We start from the raw sequence: 26,542 nt of genomic DNA, 5'->3' as shown, positions 1-26,542 counted from the left end.
ATTATAGTTACGAATCCATGCAGTAGCACAAGGAATTGGGCTCAGCCCTGCTTTTGAAATTACCCAGGCTTTTACCTCTAGTGCCAAGAGAATCTATGGTAGCTGGCCATCAGTGCTTCAGTGCTCCCTGCAAGGCCAGTATCCATGAGCTTTGCTTCCACTTCAGTTCCTTATGGAAACGCCCTTTCTGTAAAGGAACTCGGAGCTGCAGCAGCTCCTATGGGGAGCACTGTACAAGACAGAAGTTGCAGGGTATTTTTCAGAATATCCCTATTTCAAATATTTAGGCTCCCAAACTAGAGCAATTTATTTTTAATATCAGCCTATATTGAGGCAAGCAGCTGAATGAACCCGATTCATATAAACTAAGCAATATATCACAGGAGGGTATGACGGTCAATATATAATCCTATTGGGTACAAAATATTACAGATTTAAAAAGCTTCAAAGTATGACAGACATACTTTAGTCAGCAAAACACCAACTATTCTTCCACTGTTTGTTTCAGAAGGAGGATATGGTCTGTATTCACTTCAGAAAGCAAAGCCAAATGTTTAAATAATTCAATCCACAATCATATTCTTCCTCCAAACAATTCTGATCCAAGACCAGCTTCAGCTAAACATCTTTGTTAGCTATCTTTGAACAGAATGAATGCTAGCAAAGGTAAACAACCCTTTGAAAGACAAAAAACCATCAGTGAGTTACTGTACATATTACATGCATAGCATCAGAAGACAGACACCATAAAAACAACAGGTTTCACTTTTAACTGCAAACAGGTACAACACAGTTGTTATTTTTCTGAGTAAAACAACACAAACATTACTTATCACTTCGGAGTAATTGTGCACAGCGTACTTCACTCAGAAACTAAATTTCAGTTATCTAGTGGCTATTGCTGACAAATATTGCCTTTAAAAAATCTTCAGCTGCGTATGATAGTATACAACTGAATGTATAAGTAACACAGACACGTGGGCTTTGTTATCCCCCCACATGCCTCAGTCTTAACAGACATTGGCACTTCTTACATACATCCTGAGGACAACAGGCTTCCAGTCATTTTGGCCAGCTGAAAGGAAAGATAGTAACCCATATGGCCTCTCTCTCCTCATTAACACATGATAATAATTTTCTTAGCTTTTCACCATTTTGAGATCAGACCTTAGGGCTTCTTAGAGTTCAATTTGGTAGAACACTAGATTAAAAAACCCAAACAAGACACTCAAGACTATGCTGACTGAGAAATGATCAGAGCCAACACACGATTTTCTGACAATTCCTCAAATTAGACAATAAAACCTAAGTGTTTTTTTCTCCCGCTTTACAAATGTTTGAGGCCAAATAATTCCCTTATTTTGAGATCTAAGTTAATGAAGTCTTAGGCTTTTTCATGTGAAACTTTACAATGGAATTTATCCAAGATTAGTACAGTGCTTAAAGAGTATATGAAAAGGTTCCTACTTCTTTCTATTAGTTTTCTCATGACCACAGTCACAACATTGTACAGATTTAAATTAAAACAGCATCCATCAGTGATTGTTCTTTCAGTGTCATTTTAAGGGAATTATTTCAATCTCAATACTGAACAAGTTTTAAAAGGCAATGGATTCATTATTTGTGTACTTTGAGAACTGATGGAAGAGAATCCTATGTTCTACCGTGCTGTCACCATCCAAAGTCCCAGTGCAACATTGGCAGCCAATAGTGCACTACCAGCAAGCAAAATTAAAAAGCCAACAAGCTCTCTGCTTTGTTTTTCTACAATCAGGGAGCTCAGAGTGGCTTCCAGGAATGAATTTAATATCCACTGACCATCCAAAGCAAAGCAGGGTACAGCATTGATAACTGCCAGTGCTCCTGACAGTGAAATCAGGTACCTGGTTGATATTAGTTAAGGTTCATGAATAATATCCAAGAAAACGGAAAAAAAAACACCAACAAAAACAAAACATATTTTTTTTTTATTTCTAGCATACATAAACATATAAGGGTGGGGTTTTTTTTAGCTACCATTCTGTTACATGGAAATTATATGAGTACAATGATTTTTACACCATAACGTACCAACTCAGAGAACTGCCATTATAGATTCTTTGTTTTTTTTAGGGACTAGGTTTGGATACTTAAACAATCTGCACTCTTCACAACTCAGATGAAAGCACGAGACAGCAAAACTACACTTAATACTGCTCATCTTCCTCCCTTGCTTTGTGCGGTTTTGGAGCAAGGTTATAGCTCTGACACCATGCCTGAAGTAAGAAGGTATTCTAGACCTATGACTTAAGTATGAAATAATGACTGGCAATATTTTCCAAAACACTCCCTTGCTGGAGTAAGTAAATGGCTAGAATATAATTGGAAATTTGGCCTCTCTCTCCTACTTACCTGCTGGCCAGCAAAGTTCAGTGGATTTCTGTACATGCACGTGCATGTGAGAATGAGGGAAGGGTAGATAATTCTTATTGTTGGCAAAGTCCTGCTAACATTACTACTTACCTCCATCCTACAATGGCCGGACAATAAGACGTATGATTCAGAAAACAGCTGGGTCAGTGTGAACCTTGGTGTGTTGCCAGAAAAGGGAAGCTTATGTAGCATCTTTACACTAGTTTTATGGACAAATCTGAACTCCACTGTTTAATTGTTCTACAGCCACACATAAACATCTCAGTTTTTAAGGCTAAGGGTTCTTATATTAGCCATATTTAAGCCTACTAACATGTATGTATATGAATATATATAATCTTGTTCATTAATAAGCATGTTTAACCCTAATTATAATCCTGCTTTTTGAATAGGTTGTTTTCTTTTCTGTTGAAGGAAAAAAACCCCAACAACCCTACCTTGTTATTTAGTTCAGCATAATGACTCAAAAATGGTAAAACTCGGATATAACAAAGCTAGCAATAACATCTCATTTGTCCTGCCATAAATTCAGGATTACTTTTACTTTCTTGTCAGAGCTGCTAAGACTCACCCTCAAGAAAGAGTTAAAAAAACACTGACCAAAAATATCCTGCTAAGCACAAGAAAGTGTGAGATTTCATTTTGAGCTTGGCACGTGGACAATAATCAATGCAGAGATAGGATAAAGATGTTAAATGCTACAGAAATGTTTCAGAGCACCCTGTCTAAAATGATATCCAGCTGAAATTTTGCTGGGTCATCAAATTCTAAACACTTCCCTTCTTGCCTTAAAAGAACAAGCATACTTCAAAGGATACTTGCAAAATGTCTCTATCATCACAGGCAGATCGATGCTTAGAAAGTTTTGTCGTGGTACAAAACTGCTGAGGCTTACTGAAACGAAAATATAAAGATACACAACACATGAACAGTCATTCCAGGATTATAACATTATGAATTTTAGATTATAATTTTGCAGAAAAATCAGGTTTGAAACTACATTTCTTCAAGGATGAATAACCAACATAAATATGGATTTGCTTGGTCTGTGTTTTTAAAAGACTGCAGCCTTTAAATCTTTCTTAAACATGGTCCCTATCATAGTAAAGTCACTCCACAAAATACAGTCAGTGTGATTTCAGTAAAAGTAGATCTAAGATACATACTTTCAGAGGCAACTGGACATCTGTAGTCATAAAGACCACATTGTGTAATTTAAGTCCTTTTCAAAGAAAAACATATAAAAAGAAATTATAGTTACCAGACTTTTTCAACATATGCAGTCCACATGTATACATTCAAACTGTGGGTTCACATGTATGGGTACTTTCTCTCAAGGCTAGAAAATTCTTTTCTTGCAGTACCTGCAGAAGATACCCCTGTCCTGAGGCTGAGTTCATGGTATATAGGAGTGGAGCAGATAGGGAGCAGAGTTCTAGAATCACTCTGAGAAAGCAAAGGCTAGGAGATGGTGCATGGGTGCATTACACATCTTAACACCAGTCAGCCAGTACATAAGTAGCTTCTTCTTCTGTCTTCAAATGATACCATAAGTGACTCTAAGATGTAACTTAGTGCAACTTAAAAACCTGGGAGGTGGGACACAGCATCCTTCATATAAATAGCGACTGGAAAATTTCAGTGTCAAGCACCACATGACCTTGAAACACTTCTTCAGTACTGTGACTCCTTTGAACGTGTACATGAAACTTCAGCTGACTGCATGTCAAATGTTTATGAGAGACTCCTCAAAGAAAACTGAGGTAGCTTGAGACCTCCCAGAGTGCACTGTTAGTACAGGGATGCTCCATCTGAGTTGTCTCATAAAAAGTCTTGATGTAGTCTTTCAAAGTAAACAGCAGTCTCAGTCTGCCAGCCTCAAGGACTGTTTGAAAGCCTTAGTTCTGTGATAGCTGGAAGAGAGATACCTTTCCTACTAGAAAGCTCCACTCATAGCATAGTGGACTCTTATCCCCAGAAGGAAGAGGTTTAGGTAAATTAAGGCAGAATTAGAAAACCACCTTAAGAATGAGCTTGCAAAGTATCAATAATAGTCACTCTGTCCCTAAAGAACAACTCTGGACACGAGCTGAGGCCAGCCACAATGGCCTGAATTTTCCCTACGAACCTGAGAAAAACCTATAGCCATAAGAAATACCGTCTCCACAGAGAGAGGTGAAAGCAAGAGTTCAAATCCCACTCAATAAAAAGACCCCTTGGAAAAGGAACAATTTAACCCACCCTTTGAGAAATTTTAAAACCATAGGCTAAGAGAACACTGGAAACCTCAGCGCTAGTACATAACATACCAAAAGTGCTGCTAAGTATATCTTAGTTAAGAGTGAGATCAGATTTCTTCAGGTTCAATAAACAATTCAAGGACACCGGAACAAAAATGAGGGGAAAACAGTTCCAAAGGCACATGAGGCAGAGAAGTGGTCCACTCAGTCACACAAACACATTTTCTTCTGTTAATAGATGCCTTCCTGATGAGTCAGAAGGGATAATTAGTACAACCCACAAGCACAGGATGGAGTGGAGAGATTTGGATAGCAAGGAGTCCCAAAAAAGGAACAATTTTGGTGTGGCAACAAGCAGAGAACTTTCCAATACCAAAACTGCCACGGCTGTGCCAGGACAACTTGAAAATCATGTTCTCTCTTACCTTAGCTTAAGAAAGACCTTTGATTTAGGGAAACGGAGAGAAAATGAGAAAGTCTGTTGGACTACTGAGTGAAGAACACAAGAGACAGAAGTCTTGGACACCACCCAGCTCGGAAAGTCAGAGGCATCCAAGTCAAGTGATATCCAAAGCAAACAACTCATCAAGCTGAAGGCTGGTATCAGAACATCTGATCAGACCTCTTGTTCATAAGCCAAAACAGCAAAATGGCTGAGGCAGCCAGTGTATTCAAAGGTTTCAAAACACACACACTTCAATATAGTGTAATTTCAAAGCTTGACTGCCCCTTGACAAACCCCTAGTGGCCACTAACAAGTCGTCATGCTGAACCTGAAGTTGTGCCTACATTCAGAATGGATTACTACTCTCCTTCCCTCTTTGTTACAACAAACTGTCCGCTGTCCCCGACAGCCACTAGACCTGGATCTAAACTCCAAACCTTACTGCTGAAGCAATCTCCAAAACACAAAGAAACTCTTCAGGAAGTTGTTGGACTGAGCTCCAGACACTGTAATATCAGGCAATGAATTTAGTGGCTGTAATGGATCAAACCTAATGGCAACAGGCAAATCTGTCTTTCGAGGAAAAAGCAAAGAATTACAGAAATTATGTTCTCCAGGCTTGTCTTCAAAGACACTGATGAGAAAAGACGAACAGCAATGAGGCTGGGTGAGAGAAAACAGTCATTGCTTTCCCACTCTAATTAAACAATTCTTTGACCTGGAATTAACATTTTTTTTGTTGGCTAAGGCTAGATGGTGTTGGCAAATACTGAGAAGAATCACACTGGACACAATTTTAATTAGAAGTGATTTGGAGACTGGGTTCACCAAACAGCTTTTCAAAACCTCTTCATGGGGGAAAGTGCATGTATGCTATGGAGGAAAGAGACAGTATGGCATGAGATATTTCTGTGTGTTTTCCAGAAGAACTGTATGTGTAACCCTTTAAACATGGGTTGAAAGCAAAGAAGGCTCATCCTCAGCAATAAGGGGAAACAAGCATGGAAATTCTGAGAAACCAGAAACAGACAGACCTTAATCGGGGATTATAGCTGTGGTTGCCCAAAAAAGTCCCCGAAGCTAGGAAGTGGCTTTGGTAAGTTCCATCTTCTTTTCATGAAGGAAGTCTTGCAGGTTTTGATCCCTGATGGGTGATGCAGACAGAGTAATATTCAGGGATGTGATCTTCCCTCAAGCAATGTGAATTCCAAACGTGAATGTTAGTCACCAGATTCTTCCCAACCAACATGGGCCAGAGAAGGAGGCCAAGATTGTGCAATACCAGAATGACATGACGGAATAAAAAAATGCTTACAAAATAAAGGAGAAACACGGCAAAGTTGCATGGCAATAATGAAAGGGCTCTCCATTTCAACCTTACTCATCATCTGTCCAACATAGCGATAGCCTCTAGAGCATAACTGGCCTGCAATAAGAAAAGTCTAAAAGTCTTGAGTAATACCACGTGAACTAAACCCACAGTATGAATTTATATTGGATTACATTAGATACTTTTTACAGAGAGAATGCTAATTAAAAGGATTAATCAATGTGTCCATCCTAAACAACATGCATTCCTAATCATTCTTTCTGATTTAGTTTTGGCCAAATCTCCAGCACTGTAAGTTCATTTAGGAGTACGATTCGTTAAGGTTTTGGTTTTTTTTTATACTGGAAACAAGAGCAATATCTAGTGTCCATATCAACAAAAAATATTTTTGCTAGTATATTTTATTTTGAGGAAACAGAAACATTTTAATGAAGTAGGCTGTATAGCCTTTTCCTTGTGAATACCTAATATGGATATACATTTTTTTTTAAATTTTATCTGGAAGCTAGCTTCAAATGAAAGTATGAAATAATTACTGCTTCTTCATAAACCAAGACTATCATGACAACAGTACAAGCCTAAGTAGAAAATAATACATGCATAATCTTAGAATGTTTTTCAAAATTGCTTTGGTGACATTGCTAGAGAAAGTAAAGCTATAGTACACACTACTACAACTCCCATACCAGGTTGTGTGTTAAACGTGGCACTACTCTAAAAATAATGTTTCCTGCAGGCAGAAAGATCATAGTAAAGAACAAGGCATTTCACTAAAATGTATTCCTATTTCAAAAGTCACACAGTAGAGGACTGTAAAAAAAAAAAACAAAAAAACCAACAAAACCGGTTAACACATTCTGATCAGTCACATTTGGAAAAAAATCAAACCTGTTGGCCCCAAGCCAGCATTGCACAGTGCGAAGTTAAGTTTGAAATATTTAGAAGTTGTTTCATTGGAACGCACGGAACTCTACAATGGTACAGGAGGCTACCTGCTGCCCAAGTCAGGATCCTCTAATTTTAGCTCTGATGTTTTTCCAAGGGGAGCATAGTTTGCATTTGCAGCAAAGTTTGTGATAAAGTCAAGCTTTTAGCTTTCAAATTAGCACATTCAATGTGCGACTCCCAGGGTCCAGTAAATCACTTTAGAATTATACTCCTGTAAATTGTATTTTCACACAGTAACTTCTTAAAGTAGAACTACCTCCTTAGATGCAATAACATTCTTTTCCAACTTCTGAAAGACTGACGGCTTCCGATTTTTTTCAGAATTAGCATTCAGTGGGAAACACTGACTAAAACTCCATTGCTCCAACATATTGGAAAAGAGAACAATACCAATTGTTCTACAGTACCTACTGTTTGTATTGTTAGAGACCAAGAAAGGGACCTTAAAATAATTATCAAACACTATTCTTAAAATTTGTCGCTGCATTTGGAATAGATGTCATCAAATACAGAACTGTGTATTGGGATCACACAGGTGAACAACATTTTTCCTCCTAAACGGCAAGATGGCAGAAATAAGTCGTGAAGTGATCCTATTTTTGGCTTAAATGGGGGTACAGTGTAAACAAGTAGAAATAAATAATTTGCCACGGAGTGCTCAAATATGACCAGCACAGAAAGATAAAGACTGACAGTTTAACTAAAAATACATTTATGCAAGAATGCTAATGGATTACACTACCAGATTTCATCACCGTTTCCAAAGCTCTTTTGTACCTAATCCCAGTGCTTATTCGGACAAGTGCAATGCCTTGCTAAGGAGGTACTTCATGACATCTAAAGTAGAATCTCCCCCTGTGAGGTATATCCATCTCTGAGGAACAGACAACTTCCGCACAGGAAGGGACAGGAGTTTTACACTTCATACTTTTTTAAGCCCATCTGAAGCTCATTTTCACCATGTCACTCAAGCCACTAACTAGGAATTTAGATGAGTTTGTTCATTCTTTTCATATTTGCTCCAAGAGCAGAATTATTTTTCACTTGTGTACCTGGATCAAACATATAAGCTTGCCCAAAGGAGAGCCATAGTCCATTTCAAAGTAAGGAACTAAGCTCTTGTATGTTATTTAATTTAGGGCACATTTATTTTCAAATAAAAAAAAATCAGTAAAAATCCTATGTTGTAACTGTACTTGTGGCTCAGCAGTCATGGGAATCTGTCACAGATACTTGGGTATTAGGTGTGATTTAAACAGTTGTGCTAATATTCCAGGCAAGGTGTTAGAGCAAGATGCCCTAGAGATTTTACAATAGCATTTTGAGAAGTTTACATGTTAGGAAAATGCAGGTGCCTGGTTGCCATGACTAACCTGAGTGAGATCTGTTATAGAAATAGCCCTTTCATACTTTTCTGAAAAAGACAACTGTCTCATATCGCATATGGTTTCTATTACCTTCGTAACTCATTGCACTGTGCACATTTCATTTTAGGCCTGAGTAGTCCATGTCTCTCCACTGGCTGTAACAAGAAATGGATTCTGCATTAAACAAGTTAACTGACAAGTGCTCCAAGACCTTGTTCAAGCAGCCAGGCAAAGTAAACCATATTAGAAATCTTTTTTGTTAAACTGTTTTAATAAATAATACCAACCTGTGTACTGAAGGTGCATGGGATGTCCTACATACAGCATGTCAATATGGGGTGGATGTTTTACCCTGATTAGTCTTGTCTGGTTCTCTAAAGAAGGAGTCACACAAAAGCTTGGAACAAAGTCCTTCTGGCAGTCCACGTTGGTTCGACAAACTTTGCTGGCCTCAATAACTTTTCGTGCTGGCAGACAGGCATACTGCAAAAGGCATTTCAAATGATTATCAAATTTAAAGGTATTTTCCAACAGATCAGAAAGAAGGTACTACATATTCCTTTTTAAAGCAAAGGAAATGCTGCACTGATATACTACCAGCCCATGAAGAGCTGAAATCTGATTTATTGGGGTTTTTTAGTCAAATCCTGCAGAACCTCTATCTGATAGATATTCAGCCTGTCATTCAATTTTGGTGGAATGTGGAAGACCGGGTGTGCACATGTACCAAAATAAAAGCTAACTATTTTTAAAGAGGTACACATACGCACAAAAGAAATCAAAGCATCTAACCATAAGTCAGTGATTTCTAATGAACAGTGCCTGCATCAACATACTAGTGACTTACCTGTTTAAGAAGTTTTAGTCTTCATTATCTAAACCCTCATTTGGCTGAACAAAGCCTTATGTTCAGCAAACAAACCAAAAAACCTACTGGTTGTGTGATAGCTAAGAAACCAAATGAACTGACTTAGTTCTAAGATGAACACAGGACTTAGTGCAGTGCTGTGTCCCAAGTCCTACCTATAACACTCACTCAGCAGACTGAAAGACCAGATCTTTCTTGCTCCCAACAGGCCAAAAAGAGTATAGCAGAAAGGAACAGAAAATTGTTTCTCCCCCTCATGTCTCTCATAAAAGCTCAGCGATAATTTTTATTTTTTTCTTAAACATAAGCAAGGAAAGTTCTTCATCTACTGTTTGCCTAAGGAAGAAAGAAACAAACAAACAAAAAAGATTTTCTTTCTTCTTAGCTTGATAGTTACAGTCCCCATAGATGCATGAATGTCAAGACACTCTCCATTAAACTCAATACAAGCTCTTCCTATTTCAAGGAGGGGGAGAGGGCACACTTTCCAAACACTGCTGCATAGCACTGCAAGGACTATTTAAAATAATTGTTCAGAAACTCAGAGCCAATCTAAGGACACTTGAAGGTCACAGGCTTCTGGATGCTTTTATTTCTTCTCTGTTCCTAAGTAGCAGCTATGAGCTTAAGAATGTCAAAGCTCAGTGGGGCAGTGATTTATCAAATCTTGCTGAACTCCAGCATGTTACCAGCCACTGTCATCTTTCAAATGAACTGCTGATCTGTGCTCAATTCTTAGTGTTTAAATACCACAAAATCACCCTGAAGCAGGAAATTTACCATTGTAGAAACTGTAAACATAGCAGATGAGGAACAGACTCATTTCCAGTTCTCTAGGTATTTAACACTAGAGGTCAGAACAATAACAAACTGGTATGTGTAGAAAAGTTTACACAGTTGGTACTTGTGCTCTTTTTCTTGTGAAGAGAACTTTTAGAAATATTCCATCACTGTCAATATGGATCACATATTTTAATAAACATTTCTGTATTTTGAAAAGAGTAAGTCAAGATCCTACTGAGAAACTCTATACGTTTCCACATGTTACAAGAAAATCAACATGGTGAAAAAGGAATCAAATAGAGCCCTAATTTTGAGACACTGGGCAATCTCTAGGACCTTCTCTTGCATGTTTTTAGTTTAACCTAGTGAGCAGCACTGCTGGCTTCAGACAAAATAACTGAACATACAGTCCAGTGCTTTACTTTGCCTTGCCTGTAGTGCTCAGTACCTTTAAAGACTGAAGCACCAAAATAAGCAATTTCACCTTGTTTTCAAACGCTGTTTTCTCTCATCAATATTCTACATTCAGTGGTGAAAATGAGGGAGGTGTCTCTGTCTAAAGGCATGAGGGGTTTAAGATCTTTTCTGGTTCTTCCAGAGACTCCCTGACTGCTCAGGTGATCATGGGAAAAATCATAACTAATATTTTGGGTTTTTTAAGCTGTAAATGGGGAGAACAACATACACATACACTTTTATTACAAACTGTAGGTATTCTTAAGCACTTGAGCATAAATGTTGGCATATATTACTAATTTAATTGAAACAATTTCAGGTTTACCAAACAGAATTAGCAGTTTGAGTAACTTACCAGGTGGCTGTCCACGTTATTGCTATATGAAAAGCAAATGTCTGTGAGGCTGTTGTTACTACAACACTCAACTGTGCCATCCAGTCTTCTGTAGACTAAAGAACACAAGCATAGAGCAAATAACCAATATTACAGTAACTTCCTGAGAAGAAATTAGTCTCTGGATAAAATAAAACAATCATTCTATAGCCTTCAAGAATTATAGAAATTCACAGAGCCTAACTGTGATTCAGTGACAACTAAAAATAAGCTTCACCACTTGTATGTGTGAATGTCATCTGATTTCAGTCACATCACATACTGATTTTTTCATCTTAATAAATCTCCTTGATATACTGGGGATCTACCACTGCAATGTTCTGAGCAGTACGAGTTACAAAATACTTTTATCCATTGCCCCCACCTTGCATTAAGGTTTGGCATAGAAATTTGATACCTGCTACTGTACTGGTTTCACTGGCTGGCTATGGAAATGACCAAGACTCAAAATGTCCTCTTAAATACGTGAAAGCCTTTACAAGTATTCAGGTTTTGAAAGCTTTCCAAGCCTTGAAGGCTGCAGCAGTGAATAAACGTTGTTTTAAACCGTGATTTAACTGGTCTGGTACAGAATCTTTGTACAGATGTTCTTTAAACAAATTAAAGCTAACTTACTCTGCAACAACAGCTTTAAAAAACCCCCACAAAAGAATAGTCACTGTAAGAATCTGTGTCACAGCAACACTGCCATACCTTCCTTAGGTAGATCAAGCCTGTGATACTCGTTGCTGATTTCTCACTGCATAACCTGCAGTCCACTAACATGGAGCTTTATACCTGGGGCTTACAGGTGCAAGCACTGTACCGTACAATCCTTTTTTCAAGTACCCTGAGGCTAAGGAACCACGTATATTTTCGAATAGTGAATGACCATGAAATTAGCTTCCTTATAAACTACATTGAAAATACTTTTTACTCTCCGTTTGTTTTATGGTAAAGGAGATAGGGTCCATTTGCTAGATACATTTTTATTGATATTTGGTATTTATGTCAAGTTGTGAACTGTCAAGATTTTGACAAATGACAGCTGCTAGAGACCAAACAGAGTTCATTTAATTTCAGAGGAATATTTCTCACTGCTGGAGGCTTATGGCTCTGAAAATGCAGACAGACTGGTCTGATTAGAATGCAGCAGTGGGACAATGGGCTGCTAACACAATACAGCAACCAAGCTTGGAAGCACTATTGAGTCTCTAGTATTAGGTCTCTAGTATTTAAATCTAAATAGGATCCGTTCAGTTGCAGAATATGCAGTTTTATTATCCATGACTCTGAAATTGCATTTCAAAGAACAGCAGAATCTAAGCATATATACCTACAGCATCTAAGAATTGGTTCTTACTTGTCACCCCCGCACAGCTGAAAGCATATGCCAAAGCTGCCCTCCCCTTCAGAGGGATAATCCAAACTGTTAGGTCTCTAAAAGCAGGATCTTACTCATATTCCTCTAATTTCCAGTTTAAATATTTATCTTAGTTCCACTTGTAAGATTACTTTTCTTACATACGAAAAATAAATAAATTGCTTTTTCAGTCCCACAAGAGAACTATAATGCATCAAAAAACATGGGTAGTTGAGCTGCCTGACCCCCTTTTAACTTCCAGTATGACAGTAAAATGCAGTGACAATTTTAAAGCTCTGAATAGCATAATATAGGTTTTGCTCAGCAGCAGCCCCCCTTACCCTTGGAATTCAGTCTCCATGTATGCTCGCATGAAACAAACTCTAGAGAGCTTTAGGGCGTGTGACAAGACCTTCAGCCAATTTAATTGACTGTTCTTTTTTGTTCCACTTAATTTTTGTTTATTGTTCTAGTTTAGTTCAGTTCACATTTTTTTGTTTCTCAGTGGTAAGCCATTATAGCAACAGGCACCCTAATGTATAAATGAAAACAGAAGGAAATAGGACTTCTAGAAACAATATGTGCAATTCAGACAAAACTAAGTTTATGAGCAATGACACTGTGAGGTTGAAGGAGCAAATGAAACATAAAACCCATATAGTGAGACACGTGAGAAGAAGTGGCCATAATAAAGCACATCATTGGGTTAAGCGGTACAATTTGTAATGTCATGCTAATCAAAGCAGGAAGGTAATGCGTGGATTTTACGACTGCAAAAGATCACTGAGTTGATCCATATAATTTAACTAAAAATAGAGGAAATAATTGTATTACTGCTAATAACCAAGCTATCCAATATCCTGAAGAGGCAAATTTCCTTACCCAGATCATACAGGATATTTGTATAGGATGACTGGAAGACCAGCGAAATTCTTGTATCTTCTACCTACCTCTTCGTTACTTACAGATTTCACAAAAATGAATGGTATATTGGTCACTGCTTAAGACAGGATGGCAGACTCGACTTATGAGAAATCTGCCCTCACCAACAAATCCTAAATCCAAAATAGTCTTTAAGACATGATAAAATTACAACATAAAATAATGAAGCAAGCACTTAAAGTCATACCTCTAGCTGGAAAGCTTAATTGCTGTAGGGTGGCTGCACTTATACAGTAGCCAACCTGTGACTTCTCTGAAATGTCTTCCAGACAGGAATTCCAGTCTTCCACACTATAGACTGGGCAGTCTTGTAGGTTAGTCACGAGGTCTCCCACAAAAAGACCTTTTGGTCCATTGGCAGGAGAATCCTGAGAAGAAACAGTGAAGTTGTTATAGTTAAAACTACAAGGATTTGTTTACAGTTCTGCCAAATAGCCACAAAATCTTTAAGTTAAGACACTATTTCCAGAGAAAGAGAAAATCTCAGGCTCCACTACAACTGATTATTTCAATTTATGATAGAGCATTACAAAGCCAACATCTTCTACAAATAATGAGGAGAGGAGAGGAGAGGAGAGGAGAGGAGAGGAGGCAAATCTTAAGTGTTCCAGGGGACCTCTCCATATTTGAGTAATTATCTTCATATAAGTAAATATGTTGTGGGTTTTCCTACCATTTTAAGTTCAAGAAGCTTAAATTGATACCCTGAATCTTTCAACAAAGCAGGGTGTACCTATACTTTTGAAGGTATAAAGCATAATAAATATCACTCTCCTCCTGAGTTATACCAGTTCACTTTTAGATCCAAGAAAGACTGAATCCTTTCAGCTCCTTTCAGCTTTACAACTGTGCTGTATTTGATTAAGTCAGAAAAAAATCAGTCCTTTCCAGAAACTCAGCAGTCTATCTCTACTTTGCTTCCAGCTGACCAAACAAGCAAGGAAATTGGCTCAAAATAATCTTTAACATTAAAACCAGATAGCACTAACTAGAATGATACTGCCGTTTCCAGTAGATTTACTTGGTGCCAATATTGAAAATAAGTTAATTCCCCCGCCCCCCAAAATAAGCCTGCAAACTCATCTGAAATGTCTAAACAGTTTTATAATACGCTGAATAGTCTATAATTATTCATTCCATTACTGTTCCTCCATTTACTAATACTAAAATACATGACATTGAGAAGGAAACTTTAAGCAGACAAAAAGTGCAATATATTAGATTCCGCAGAGTGCTGCACTGACCAAATTTGATTGACAATAGGAGACACAGGTTACAAAGCATATAATATGAAAATAGTAAAGATCTTTTCTTACCTCGGCAACCTCAGTGACAAGTGCCCCAACACCCGTGTAATAGAAAGGGAAAAGAATGGCTGGCAGCAGAAACAGAACAATGAAACTTGCAACACCGAGAACAAAATTATGCCACACTCCTAAAGAGAAGGAAAAAAATCATGTTTCTAAATAAACGCTAACAACAAAAAGGTGTTTTTGAAATGCAGGATCCTCTGGTTACATTCTCATTAACTTCCCTGAAATAATTAGTGTAACAATGGATGAAAAGTTAATTTGTGAACACAGGTACAAAAGAAGAATATGTACATGACTTTAAAAACTTAAGTTTCTATGATATCACTTTGTAGGGGAGTTTTAGAGAAGCCTTTGAGCCCCTGAGAATTACACTACCAGAAAAGACAGGGAAGTGGTAAGTCCATTTTTGATGTGTTATTCTAGTATATTGGTATTTCATCATGTAACACTACTTTTCCAAGTATATAGTGGGCAGAGTATCCAGAAGAAAAAACTGGGCAGAGTATCCAAATAAAAACTGGGCTTCTGAATCAATTATTAAACAAGAGTTTCTATCTACAGACTTGTCATCAAACAAATATTACAAAACTGGTGGAATGAAATGTATTACATATCACCTTCTACCACAATAAACTGTTGAATTTAAGAATCTTAATACATAGGCTTATATGTGAATAAGTACTGTTTGTCCTAGTCAGCAGGATTTTTGAAATTTAGTTGGTATTTTTCATGGTTATCTCCATTGTATCAATGAAAATATTTACATGTATATGTACGAAACAAGTTTAGAAAATTATTTCAAAAAAGGCTTAATTTACAAGAAAATCTGGACCTCAAACCACATAAAGAAACTAAGCTGTGCAATCAGCATTTCCTGACACATTATTTTGGGCAACATATTTGCAACTGCAATCTTTATAGTATACTGCTCCCCATAGGAAGAAATGAACCACTATCATAAGACACACTTGGCTTCCTTCAACATCCAGTACTATACAAATTTTCTCATTTAATTTGTGTTCTTGCACAAACATTTTGTATGACCAATACAGGAAAACTTTTCAATGTTGAAGACCCCTTGTTTCCTTACAGTGCTTCATCTTGTTAAGAGGGGTTTGATTTAATTGTATATTTACAGTGCAGTTACAGGACACGAACTAAAGTAAATACATTTTAAAAAAAAATTAAACTTATTTTTCTTGCAGTGTATATAACACAGGAATCATAACACATGGCAGACTTATTTCCCCTGGTTATCTCTACATGTAACCTGGTGGTCTTCTATGTTTCTAATGCTGCAGAAATGAGAGGTACTTGTCGAGTACTTTAACTAAGGATTTGTTGCCATTTCCACTAGTACATGCTTCTTGAAGTGATTTCTCTTTCTATGGTTTTTAGTCATATCTCATTGAAAGGCAATCAGATAGATGAAACGTTTCTACATTCAGTTTTCTCTATCTTACATACATACATATATACATATACACACACACACACACACAACTGAAACAAAAGTATTAAGTATTTTAACTTTATTGTTTTAACCTTTCTATCTTAAAAATAATTATTTTTTTCAGCTTAAAAAAAGAATAAAAACTAAGACAGAAACAAAATTCCTCTGTAACAGTATGGCCGCTAGAGAGACTAAACTGGGAAAAAAAACAACCTTAAAATAATAAAAAAAAAGAAGTGATGGAACTGCTAGAGGGCGACAAGGAAACAGCTAGGAAAATATGGGCCTTAATAACATAATCTACACAGTTTGCTGTGTGGAATACAGCAGAAAAGTCTGAAATAGAAAGGCTCCAAATTCATCCCAGGTGATCCATAGAAAAATAAACAGGCTCAAAATGAGAATACCATGGCACACTGCTGAGTATACCAATTTCATTTTGCTAAAACAGCCTCATCCTTGGATACCTAATTGTTTCTATTTTAAAAGGGAAACTTTGCACAACCCTTAAAACACCTTAAACTAGTGTTTTAAAAACGTTTAATTCCTGTTTCTGTTAAAGACAAGACAAAATGTATTAAAAAGGATCTCAAAAAATAATACAAATATTGGAACTAATTATAAGAAAGTGCTGCACAGAAGCATTTTCCATCTACTAGGCATGGAATTAATGCTAAAAATATCACAACTCTTACAAGAATGCTCATTCACTATTCTTGAACTCATGATGCCATCTGCTGTACAACAAATATACTCTAATCTCCTGAGTATAGGTGGAATATTCAATGTTGTTCTCCACTCTAGCTCTTTTACTTAGCTGCCACACAAAAATCTGAAAGCATGTCTCTCTGAACTCAGATCTTCAGAACACTGAGAATAGGTTTATTCAACTGCTCTGACAATTAAGAAAAACTGAGTCAAGTTTACTGAATACCACATTTTATCCTTATCAAACATCCTAGTTCTGAAACATACCTGTCATTAGCTGTAAAAAAATGCATATATTTGTTATACCTAACTGATAACAAGGCATTGATGCTAACCAATCTTGCAACATGCTTCTTCCTACCTTGTATTCTCCTATTTCAGGTTTCCCAAGAAACCTGAAAAATTATTATAGGTGTTTGCTTGTCATCAAGAACATGCAAGCAATTACTTTCTATTACAGATTATAATCTTATTTTTCTATATGATTTCTCAGTAATTTCAATTTCAATTTGAAAATTGGCATGTCTTCACTTTCACTTCTGTTCACAGTAGCTGGAAATGGAAATTGTTTAATTTGAGAAACAGGGCTTCATAAGTTAGGCTATTGTAGTGAATGACTTTGGTTCATTAGGGTATCTGGAATATAGATATATTTACATACCTAACATTTACCATCATTTACCTGGTTTACGAAAGCTTGAAAATATGCTTTGCTAAAGACTTCTGTATGCCCAGCCTAAAGCTCTCTTTATATTGTTTTAGTTACAATTTTATAATTTTTCAAGACAGGAAACTGGTACTCATTTAAACTCCTAGAAACTGCCGTCTCTCCTCCAGAAAACAGCACACAATGGAAGGAATGATCAAATGATTTTCTGAAATCACAACTTAGGTTCCAAACAGAAGGATCACCTTTAGGTAAACAGAAGCTTTTGTACTTCATTTTAAACCTTCAATCTTCCATCAAGGATTCACAAATGATGCCTGTAGAATAAGTAACTGTGCTAAGCAAAGATTCAATAAAAAAGCACACACTATTACCTGCACAAAATATCCTTAATTGCTGGACTGGAGATATAAGTTGCAGGTGGGTTGTGAAGAGGTCAACAAATGCTCCAGGATAGATAATGAAGATAAAAATCCCAAATCCATTAAATCGTACTTGTTCTCTTAAAAAGAAGAAAAGAAAAATGAAGTGGTGTTACTGCAAACAAACACATGAAAACCAGAGATTCCACATAGCACACATATTTTTGACAACAAGGATAACTAAAATTATAATTAGAAAACTAACTTACTTTTCATAATAGCAATAACTGAAAGATAATTAAACTAAAGGATGTTTTCTGCAGTAGTTGCCACTTTTAAGCAGCGCACATTTGTGAGCCTCATAAAAAGTTCAACTTCTTTTCTGTCTCCTGGTAATAGTAACACAAAAAACTTTAAAAAAACACCCTACTTTCAAGTTAATGTATATGTTAACATTTGGGGGATTTTTTCTTTTCACTAAAAAAATGGCAGCCTGTAGGATGCAGTTTCAAAATAATCTATGAAAAATTATCTGGAAGAAGCAATCACTTTCATTTTTAAAGAAACACTTACAGATTTCTGGAATTTATCATTTCTTTTTTTCTCCTAAATGAAATTTAGAGTAAATTGTAAACTAAGGAAAATGAGGGAAATGTCATCTGAAAAAAATGAAAACAAGTTAAGAGGTTAAAAGGACAAATGCTATTTAAACATATTAGTAGCTGACACTATATATTTTTTTTCAGATGTTTTACAATTGCTTTTAAATGGCACTTTTTGGAATAATTACGTAAAGGTTTTATGAAGCTAGACATTTCGTAAGGAACTTACAGAGGCATGACAATCATGTTCCAAGACAATTACATTCTAATTATTATTCCAAGACAATCATGTTCCGTGACAAACCAGGCATGGATGAGCTAATCCCATATCTTTACTGAGACAGTACACTGGGCATAGCATTTTATTTACTCACATTTAGTGTGCATATACAATAAAAGAAGACACAGAATTATACAAAATTAATCAGAATGAAGTAATACAGTAATTCCCTGGAATTAACTCATCAGACCTACCCATGCTACCTATTAGTAATAGGCAGTCTAATGCCTATACATGATTTCATGACTTGGGTAGGAGGTACAGAGGGAAAAAGAAAAAGGCTTTTTTGGCACAAGCCTTGACTAAGCTAAGGCTCAAATATTTTAAGCTCTTGTAGTTCACAGCCAATACTATCTTGAACTGAATTTGGTGAAAGTGTATTAGATTTCAGGAAGTCAAAGTGATTTGCCAGAATAATAAAATTTGTTCACAGCACAGCTATTTAGTAAAGCCTAAACCCTGAGGATTCACCATAACAGCACTAGAGACCCAACCTGTGCTAGAAGGGGAAAAAAAAAAGTCAAGCAGAAAACAGCAGCAGTAACAGCAATGTACATTGGACAATCTACTTTTTCCCCTGGAAACAGCTGGGAATCAATTTTTTGACAAAAAAACTAACCCCAATTTGAATATTCAGAGCCCAGATCTTGAATGAAGATATCACACCACTAAGGTACAAAAATGACTTGTTCTGCTTTAAAAGAGCTCTAGAGTTACTCCTGGCTTCTGTGCAGTTAGCCAGCAGCGTGTGAAGACACTGTAAAACAAAAGAAATTCTTTTGCTTCTTCCTGTGGTGGGATGAGCAAGAGCAAGAGCTTCATCCTCCACAGAAAAATCCCTGTGAATACTAAGGGAAAAAAACTGAAAGACAATCAGAAAACAGAAAACACTGAGGGTCCAAACCCACCCCTTTAATTGAGAACTTTGGGGATTACGAAAAAGGTAGCAATGGGTCAAGATGCAGTCATGACTCCCTACACTCAAGAAAATCAGAGAAACAACTTAGGGCTTCATGCTTATGGGACAGATAATGATGATGTCCAGCAGAAACGCGGAGGACACCTGCATATCAGTCCCAGTAACAAGCACTTAAGCCTCTTATGCTAGAGTGTCATTTAACAGTAATGACTAACCATGTCAAATAACGTTTTTGTGAAGTAATCATCGTAGTTAAGTGACATTAAAAACATAATCTTTGACCAAAATTAACACACCCCTGAGATCATAAGCAGCAAATCACATTTGACTGAGTTACTGCTTCAGCCTGTTTGAACGCTACTTCACAAGCTATGTTTAAACAAATCAACTTATAATCTATTTTGGAGTAGCATTGTGCAACAGTGCACTCTTCAAGTGCCACAGCTGCAGAAAAGCAATTGTTGTCTGAAAAACTGAAGCCCTTAAAAGAAGTATTATTTTACACCTGATGCAGTGTGGTATATTTGCAAAGCAGAAGTCCTTTCTCACGATCTGTAAACCACTGTATTAGAACTCTATCCTTAATTCTAAACTTAAAATCGAAGGAAGCTATGAAATACAGAATAAACAGACTCTCTAGATAAACTGAAGCAGTGCTAACAACATGCACCTGGAAGTAAATGCCCTGGAATATTAGGGTTTGTTGGCACGTACTACGAGTAAAGTAATTTGTATTACCGAATAGCTGCCACCCCATGGCCGACTTCATGTATCACACCACTGATGAGGACTGCAGAGAAGAAATAGGTCAGCTGGCTGACAGGCAAATTTACACCAGGCACCTGTGGATGTGGGCATGACAACAAAACAAAACACAGGAGGAAATCAAGAGGTACAAAGACAAGTCATTGTGCCCCAAAACTTGCTGTTTTCACTCAGCTTCTTCAGACCCGCAACAGAACGGGGGCCATTCTCATGCAGCTCTATCAGTTCATACCTCTCCTCCCAATTTGGTCAATGTATTTTGAAATATATTAAATATATACTCTTTTGTTAAAGGTTGAAAAGCTCTTCAGGATCAAAAGCCTTCTCCCCGCCCTACTTATTCCCCACAGCCCTGACCAAATGTGTCCTACTCTATATTAAGCTCAAGAAGTTTATAAAAATGTACACAGACTTCCACTCAAATGAGACAGGCTTGGCAACTGTGAGCATTAGTTTACAACTTCCTGCAGCCAGTTATGCAGCTATGGAGAAGATCCACTCCTCAAAAAAAAAAAAATTAAAAAAATTGTATGGCACTTAAAACATTATAAGCACTAGAACTTCAAAAACTAAGCCTACAATAGGAACTGTCAGTCTCTCTTCCCTCTCCCTATGCAAATCACGTGACTATACCAAATTTACAAGGTCAAAATAAGGGTAACTTTGTCTGTGGTTCAAGTTTTGGCAGTCCACATATGGCAATTTAACCTTTAAAAAAAAGGCACTTGAAATGAGTATGCTATTCGAATTTATATAACACATAATATGCAGGCCCCTCACATTCCTCTGTGGCTGTGGATTCCCACCACTCCCCCAGTCCTTCATTGCGCTAGTCACTCCTTCCAGATGGGCTGGAAGCAGTCATGAGTCAGGGAATGAGGAACCATCCCTTCTTTCCTCCTGATGGACTTTCCTCCTGCTCAGCTCCTGTTGTCCCTGCTCAGCGGTCGCGCTGCAGTGGGAAGATAGGGCCACATCTGCTGCTTCCTCTGGGACAGTTCTCCTTTCTGCTCCACAGCTCTCCCTGCTCAAGGCAGGGCACACTCCAGTACTGTGACTAACAGCTGATGTGAACACAAACTGAATTGCAATCCAGTGGCAGAAGAGAGATGCTATGGGTAAAAAATCCTGGCCTGTCCACAGTACTCCCTAAAAACTACCCTTATGGGACACAAAAGGCTGAAGATCCAACTGAACAGATCCCATTTGATCCTACCTGCATTCAGTCCTGCACATTCCTCGATTATACGCATTCATCTACCCATGCAGCAGAACTCTACAATAGGTTGGTGAGACAATTCAGCTAAAATAAATCCTTCAAAAGACTGTTTTCATTAATGTTAAACTGAATCACTTAACAAATTCTGTCCAGCATGTGATCATGACCAAGATACTTATCTTACCTGGCATGACTATGGAACCTCAGTGTATGAAGACAGCTGCTCTTCATTTGTTAAGCATCCATTGCTTGTGTAACAGTATCAGCTGGTGGCACTAATGCACCAGTTAACTGGCCTTGCCAGTGGCCCTCCGCTCTGGGCACGTGGGAGGACAGACAGCAACAGCAAGAGTTGCCATCTTAATACCACCCTGACTATAGCGTGTTAGAACACAGCACTGGATGCTTTCAGACTTCATGGCAAAGCAGCTAGTTTAAGATTCACCTACAAGGGAAGCTAACCCTCATGAAGGATTCTGAAATCAATAGCAGTATTTTGTTAATAAGCATTGTCATCTTATATTTTATGGTCTTCTGGAAATGCCTTTAGTAAAAGAAGACCCTTTGCTAGTAACTGGTCTGCCCCTTTCCCACTTTTGTCAACAATCAACCAACACAAGAGGGGGCAGCTAAAGAAAAACAGCTCAGATACCTACAGACAGGTATTTTAAATAAAGTGCATGAATGAACAAAAGAGGAAGGGTACAAAAATCTCAATCAATAAAACATAAGCAGAATTGTATCTCCCTCTCTCCATAGCCAAAGGCTAAACAGATTTACGCCACAGGCTACAGTTGAGTTAAAAAAAAAAAAGTTGCTGTTTTTTTTTTTAAATAACTCGCTCTCCTCCAGGCAGTCAGATACAAATAACTAATTTAAAGGACAAGCAGGTTCTCCTGACTTGTTCTTCACCTCTTTGCAACCACACATAGGTCACTTTTTCATGTTAACTTATGCTAGCACATTCCCCTCAAAAAGAATACTGAAACTCTTTAAAGGCATAATTATACAACTGTGACCATTCAGAAATTAAAGAATGAGGTGGGAAAGAAAGAGAACCAGAAGTCAACTTAAGAGAAGTAGCCTTACCCACCCACCCCCCATGACATTACATTACCCCTATAAATTACATCTTTTTCAGTGCCAGTCTGTCCTTGGTTTGAATGCAGCAATATTGCCAGTAGGCAGCCACTGAGGAATCAATTCCAATTGGAAATTGTGAACATTATCCTAGACTTCTGCTTTCATAATTCCAGTTCACACCAGATTAATTCCAAATGCTCATCTTTACTTTGGTTGCCTCTACGTTATTTTCTCAAAGGAGCAATGTATTGCAAATGGCCACTTTACCCTGGTGTCACAAAAGTGGAGAGATCATCTAGAAAATGAACACGTGAGGGAGACTCTTCTTACTCCAGAATGTAACAGACAGACATTAGGATAGATTCTGTTGGCACCTAAATAAAAATTTTCTGTCTCATGCTCAACTTGTGCTCTACTGGACATACAGACTGCCTACTCCTGTCTGCTTTTGGAGATAATTCAGGAGCAGACTGCAGACCGAGTGACTGCAGTGGCAGTACCAGCACTTCTCTCCCAGGTCTCGTTCCCTGCTTTTGCCAACACATACTGCATTTGCTATATTCACCCTGCATGTGTGAAACAGACCCAAACCATCCCAAAGGCATCGAGTTTATGGCACATGCTAACAATCAGGCTTCCTGCACTCATACAATTTTTTAATTGACTGCATGCTGTCAATTTAGCATTGATGGGAAGGCCTATCGTGGCAGCACACAATTCCCAACTTCCATTCTCTAGACTAGCTGAGTACTTAAATGGAGTAAAATGGTTGGGCACCCCTGCTCTAAGCCATGCAGTCATAGGACTTTCTACACTTCCAGAAAATGACCATACATTCTGGCTAGATAGCGCTCTTGGGGAAGTAAGTGTGGCTAGGAACCCTTCGAGGTTAAAATTGTTTTAAGGGCAATGTCAATTCTGCCATTACTGCCTCACGTAGATAAAAAGGACAGTATTTGCAGTCTCTCTCATTCTGTGAAATACATTCCTTTCTAAAACCATACAATATATTGTCCAGCATCAGAAATCTATAAAACAATTAAATGCATTGTTATTAGGCCTTTCACTAGATACTGCCAGAACAGAACTTTCAATTAAACACTGTAGGGCATAAGTCCTTGAACAACCAAAAGATGCCATCTTCTCTCTAATGAATCTTTGCTTCCACTATCACACAAAGCTCTTTATGCTTCTTTCCTTTTCCACTGATGTTTTGTAACAAATGAAATAGAACTCCTCTCTTCTTGTGGACTATGGATTTGCTCTGCAAACCTCAAGGCCACCAGTGCCTCTACATTGCACAGCTCAGAGGAGGCAAATTCTTAGCTCTGTTTTGTATTCTTACTACCATGATAATTTAAAGCTTTTCAAAATGACTAGCCAATTCTCACTCCTGAGAATTTTTAATATAAACTTTTCCACGTTTGCCTTCATTTGTCTTCCCCTCTTTTACTTCCCATTTTTAAGGCTGATAACAAACCAGCACATTTTTATACAGATGAATATGAGGAGTTAGGTTATTCTTGCATGGGAGGATTTAAGCATCACATACCCCATTAAAAGGCAGTTAAGATCAGTTCACAACTCTCAAATAAAGACCTGAAGAGAAAACACTTACCACAACTTGCAGCATACGATCATTCTGGGCGTTCGGTGCCTCCGTGAGCATCTGTGTCAGTGTCTGCATCAGTGTCTTTCCAAGAAGAATAACAGAGCCAAACATGGCAACTATACCAAACACCATTCCTACGCTAAACCTACAAAGAGAAGCAAACAGTTTAACAATGTATAGCTGCAAGAAGATAGAGTATATTCTCCAGATATGTAATTGCTTCAGTGCAATTTAGCACACCAAACTCATAGGGCAAAACTCATCTGATCCTACTACCATTCGTGTATCAACAATCCAGTACAAAAATATTAGCTAAAGGAAACTAATTACAACAATAACATATACTAATAACATTGACTAATAACATACAATATTTCCCTTATTTAATAAATGTTTTACACCCAAGCCGCATCCTGATTAATCTTCAAATATTTTTATGTTGTTCTTAAACATTCTAAATTTTATTGTTACCCAATACATCTAACTTGCCATTAGCTATGAGTATAAAAACATAACTAACAATGTATAATTTACCATGTTGTACCACACCATCACATATTTAGAGACACAGATCAAATGATGGGGTAGCATCCATATTTATTTATACAAGCTTTTTCAATAAATTTTGCATCTTCCTCACAAACAATACCATGTGCTAAAGAACAATAAAGGAGACTCAACCTTTTTTAAAGAAGAACAAATGAAAGGTACAATTTCAAGACCAGATTAAAATCACTTACTTAAAATACATTGTTCTTCTCACCAATTTATTTTTCATTAAAATCAGTGTTGAAAATAATTTCAATTTACGTCAGTCCACCTCGTGGTGAATTTTTATTCAGCATTATTATTATTATTTTACACTGTTCAATAGTTGAAGGATGTGATAAAGTTTATTTTCTAGCTAAAACGCTTCAATTCACTACCAGTCCTTCCTCTCACAACAGCATAACTGTTCTCTTACCATCCTTAATGAAGCTCACTGGGAATTAGTAGATTTATTTTAAGCAACATGTACTTGTAATGTTAATTAAAGAGACTGGTGGAAACATTGTGCTGTAATAAATTATACACATTAAAAATTCTGATGGATATAGAATTATTTCAAATTGAAATAGTAAAATCATTACATAGGAGAGAAGCCAATATTAAGCAGACCTCTCTTATTACTACCTCACTGAGTGTAGCAATACAGGAAATGAAAAGAAATTCAAACCTTACTCATTTTGTATTTTCAGAGCAGATATAAAGTAATGTTAGGAAGGCAACTGAGCAGTAATTTTCTAAACCAGTCCAGGAGCACCCATACAAACCATCCTGTTTATTTACCATTCCCAACAGTCTGTGCAATCTTAGCAGGGAAAGGTGCCGGCAGATAAAAGACAGAAGGTGAGCAATGCACTTCTGAGCGTGTATAGTTGCTGAATGTCTGGGCAACGATTGACAACAGGGACACAACTGTCTTTGAATACTTTGTAAACTCTAGTGATCAGGGGAGAGGCTCACTGTATGGTGATGGACAGATCTAGGATATGAGAAGCTGCTTTCAGACCTACTTCTGTATGCAGTATTACATGTACTCTGTACAATAGCTGTACTTTTAAGAACTATGTATGGTTCAAACCATAGGTAAAAAGAGATTTCTAGTTTTATAGCATCTCAATATGCAACCTATATTACAGCTATGTATTTTTTTAGTAGAGGAGAAAGACTTATACTGGCACAGTACAATTACCGCAACCATGCTAGTTTGGTGTTATCATTAGCCCAGTGAAATAGCTACATCTATCTAATGCACTTTTAAGGCTGGAAGGCACAGATGTGGTAAAGTTGTTAACTCTGTATTTGACAGAAGAGAAAAAATCCTGAATTTATACCACAAATACAGAAATCTGGGTTTCCATCTCCCCCAGTTGTAGAACTGGCGGTTGAAGACAGCTGTTTGCCATCGCATGTGGAAAGGAGAGATGCTCAAGCCGTATGTCAGCAGCCAGTCTTCATAAGATGCCTTCAAAGAGTTTGATGACTGCAA

General features: G+C 37.4%; 1 protein-coding gene across 1 annotated transcript; it reads right to left on the bottom strand.

Moving 5' to 3' along the window:
* Positions 1-1,660: 1,660 nt before the first annotated feature.
* Positions 1,661-26,542, bottom strand: MBTPS2 (membrane-bound transcription factor peptidase, site 2; the record flags this gene model as incomplete). Its single annotated transcript, XM_009893103.1, has 10 exons — positions 1,661-1,883; positions 3,231-3,306; positions 9,030-9,225; positions 11,205-11,299; positions 13,715-13,895; positions 14,844-14,962; positions 18,043-18,170; positions 20,570-20,673; positions 24,517-24,655; positions 26,388-26,542. Coding segments are annotated over 10 exons (1,416 nt in total), but the record flags the coding sequence as incomplete, so codon positions are not given.

This window comes from Charadrius vociferus, unplaced genomic scaffold (genome assembly GCF_000708025.1).
Source record: "Charadrius vociferus isolate BGI_N301 unplaced genomic scaffold, ASM70802v2 scaffold169, whole genome shotgun sequence".
In the NCBI taxonomy this organism is placed as follows: Eukaryota; Metazoa; Chordata; class Aves; order Charadriiformes; family Charadriidae; genus Charadrius; species Charadrius vociferus.
Note: the sequence above shows the minus strand (reverse complement) of the source record. Positions and strands in the feature narration are given on the sequence as shown.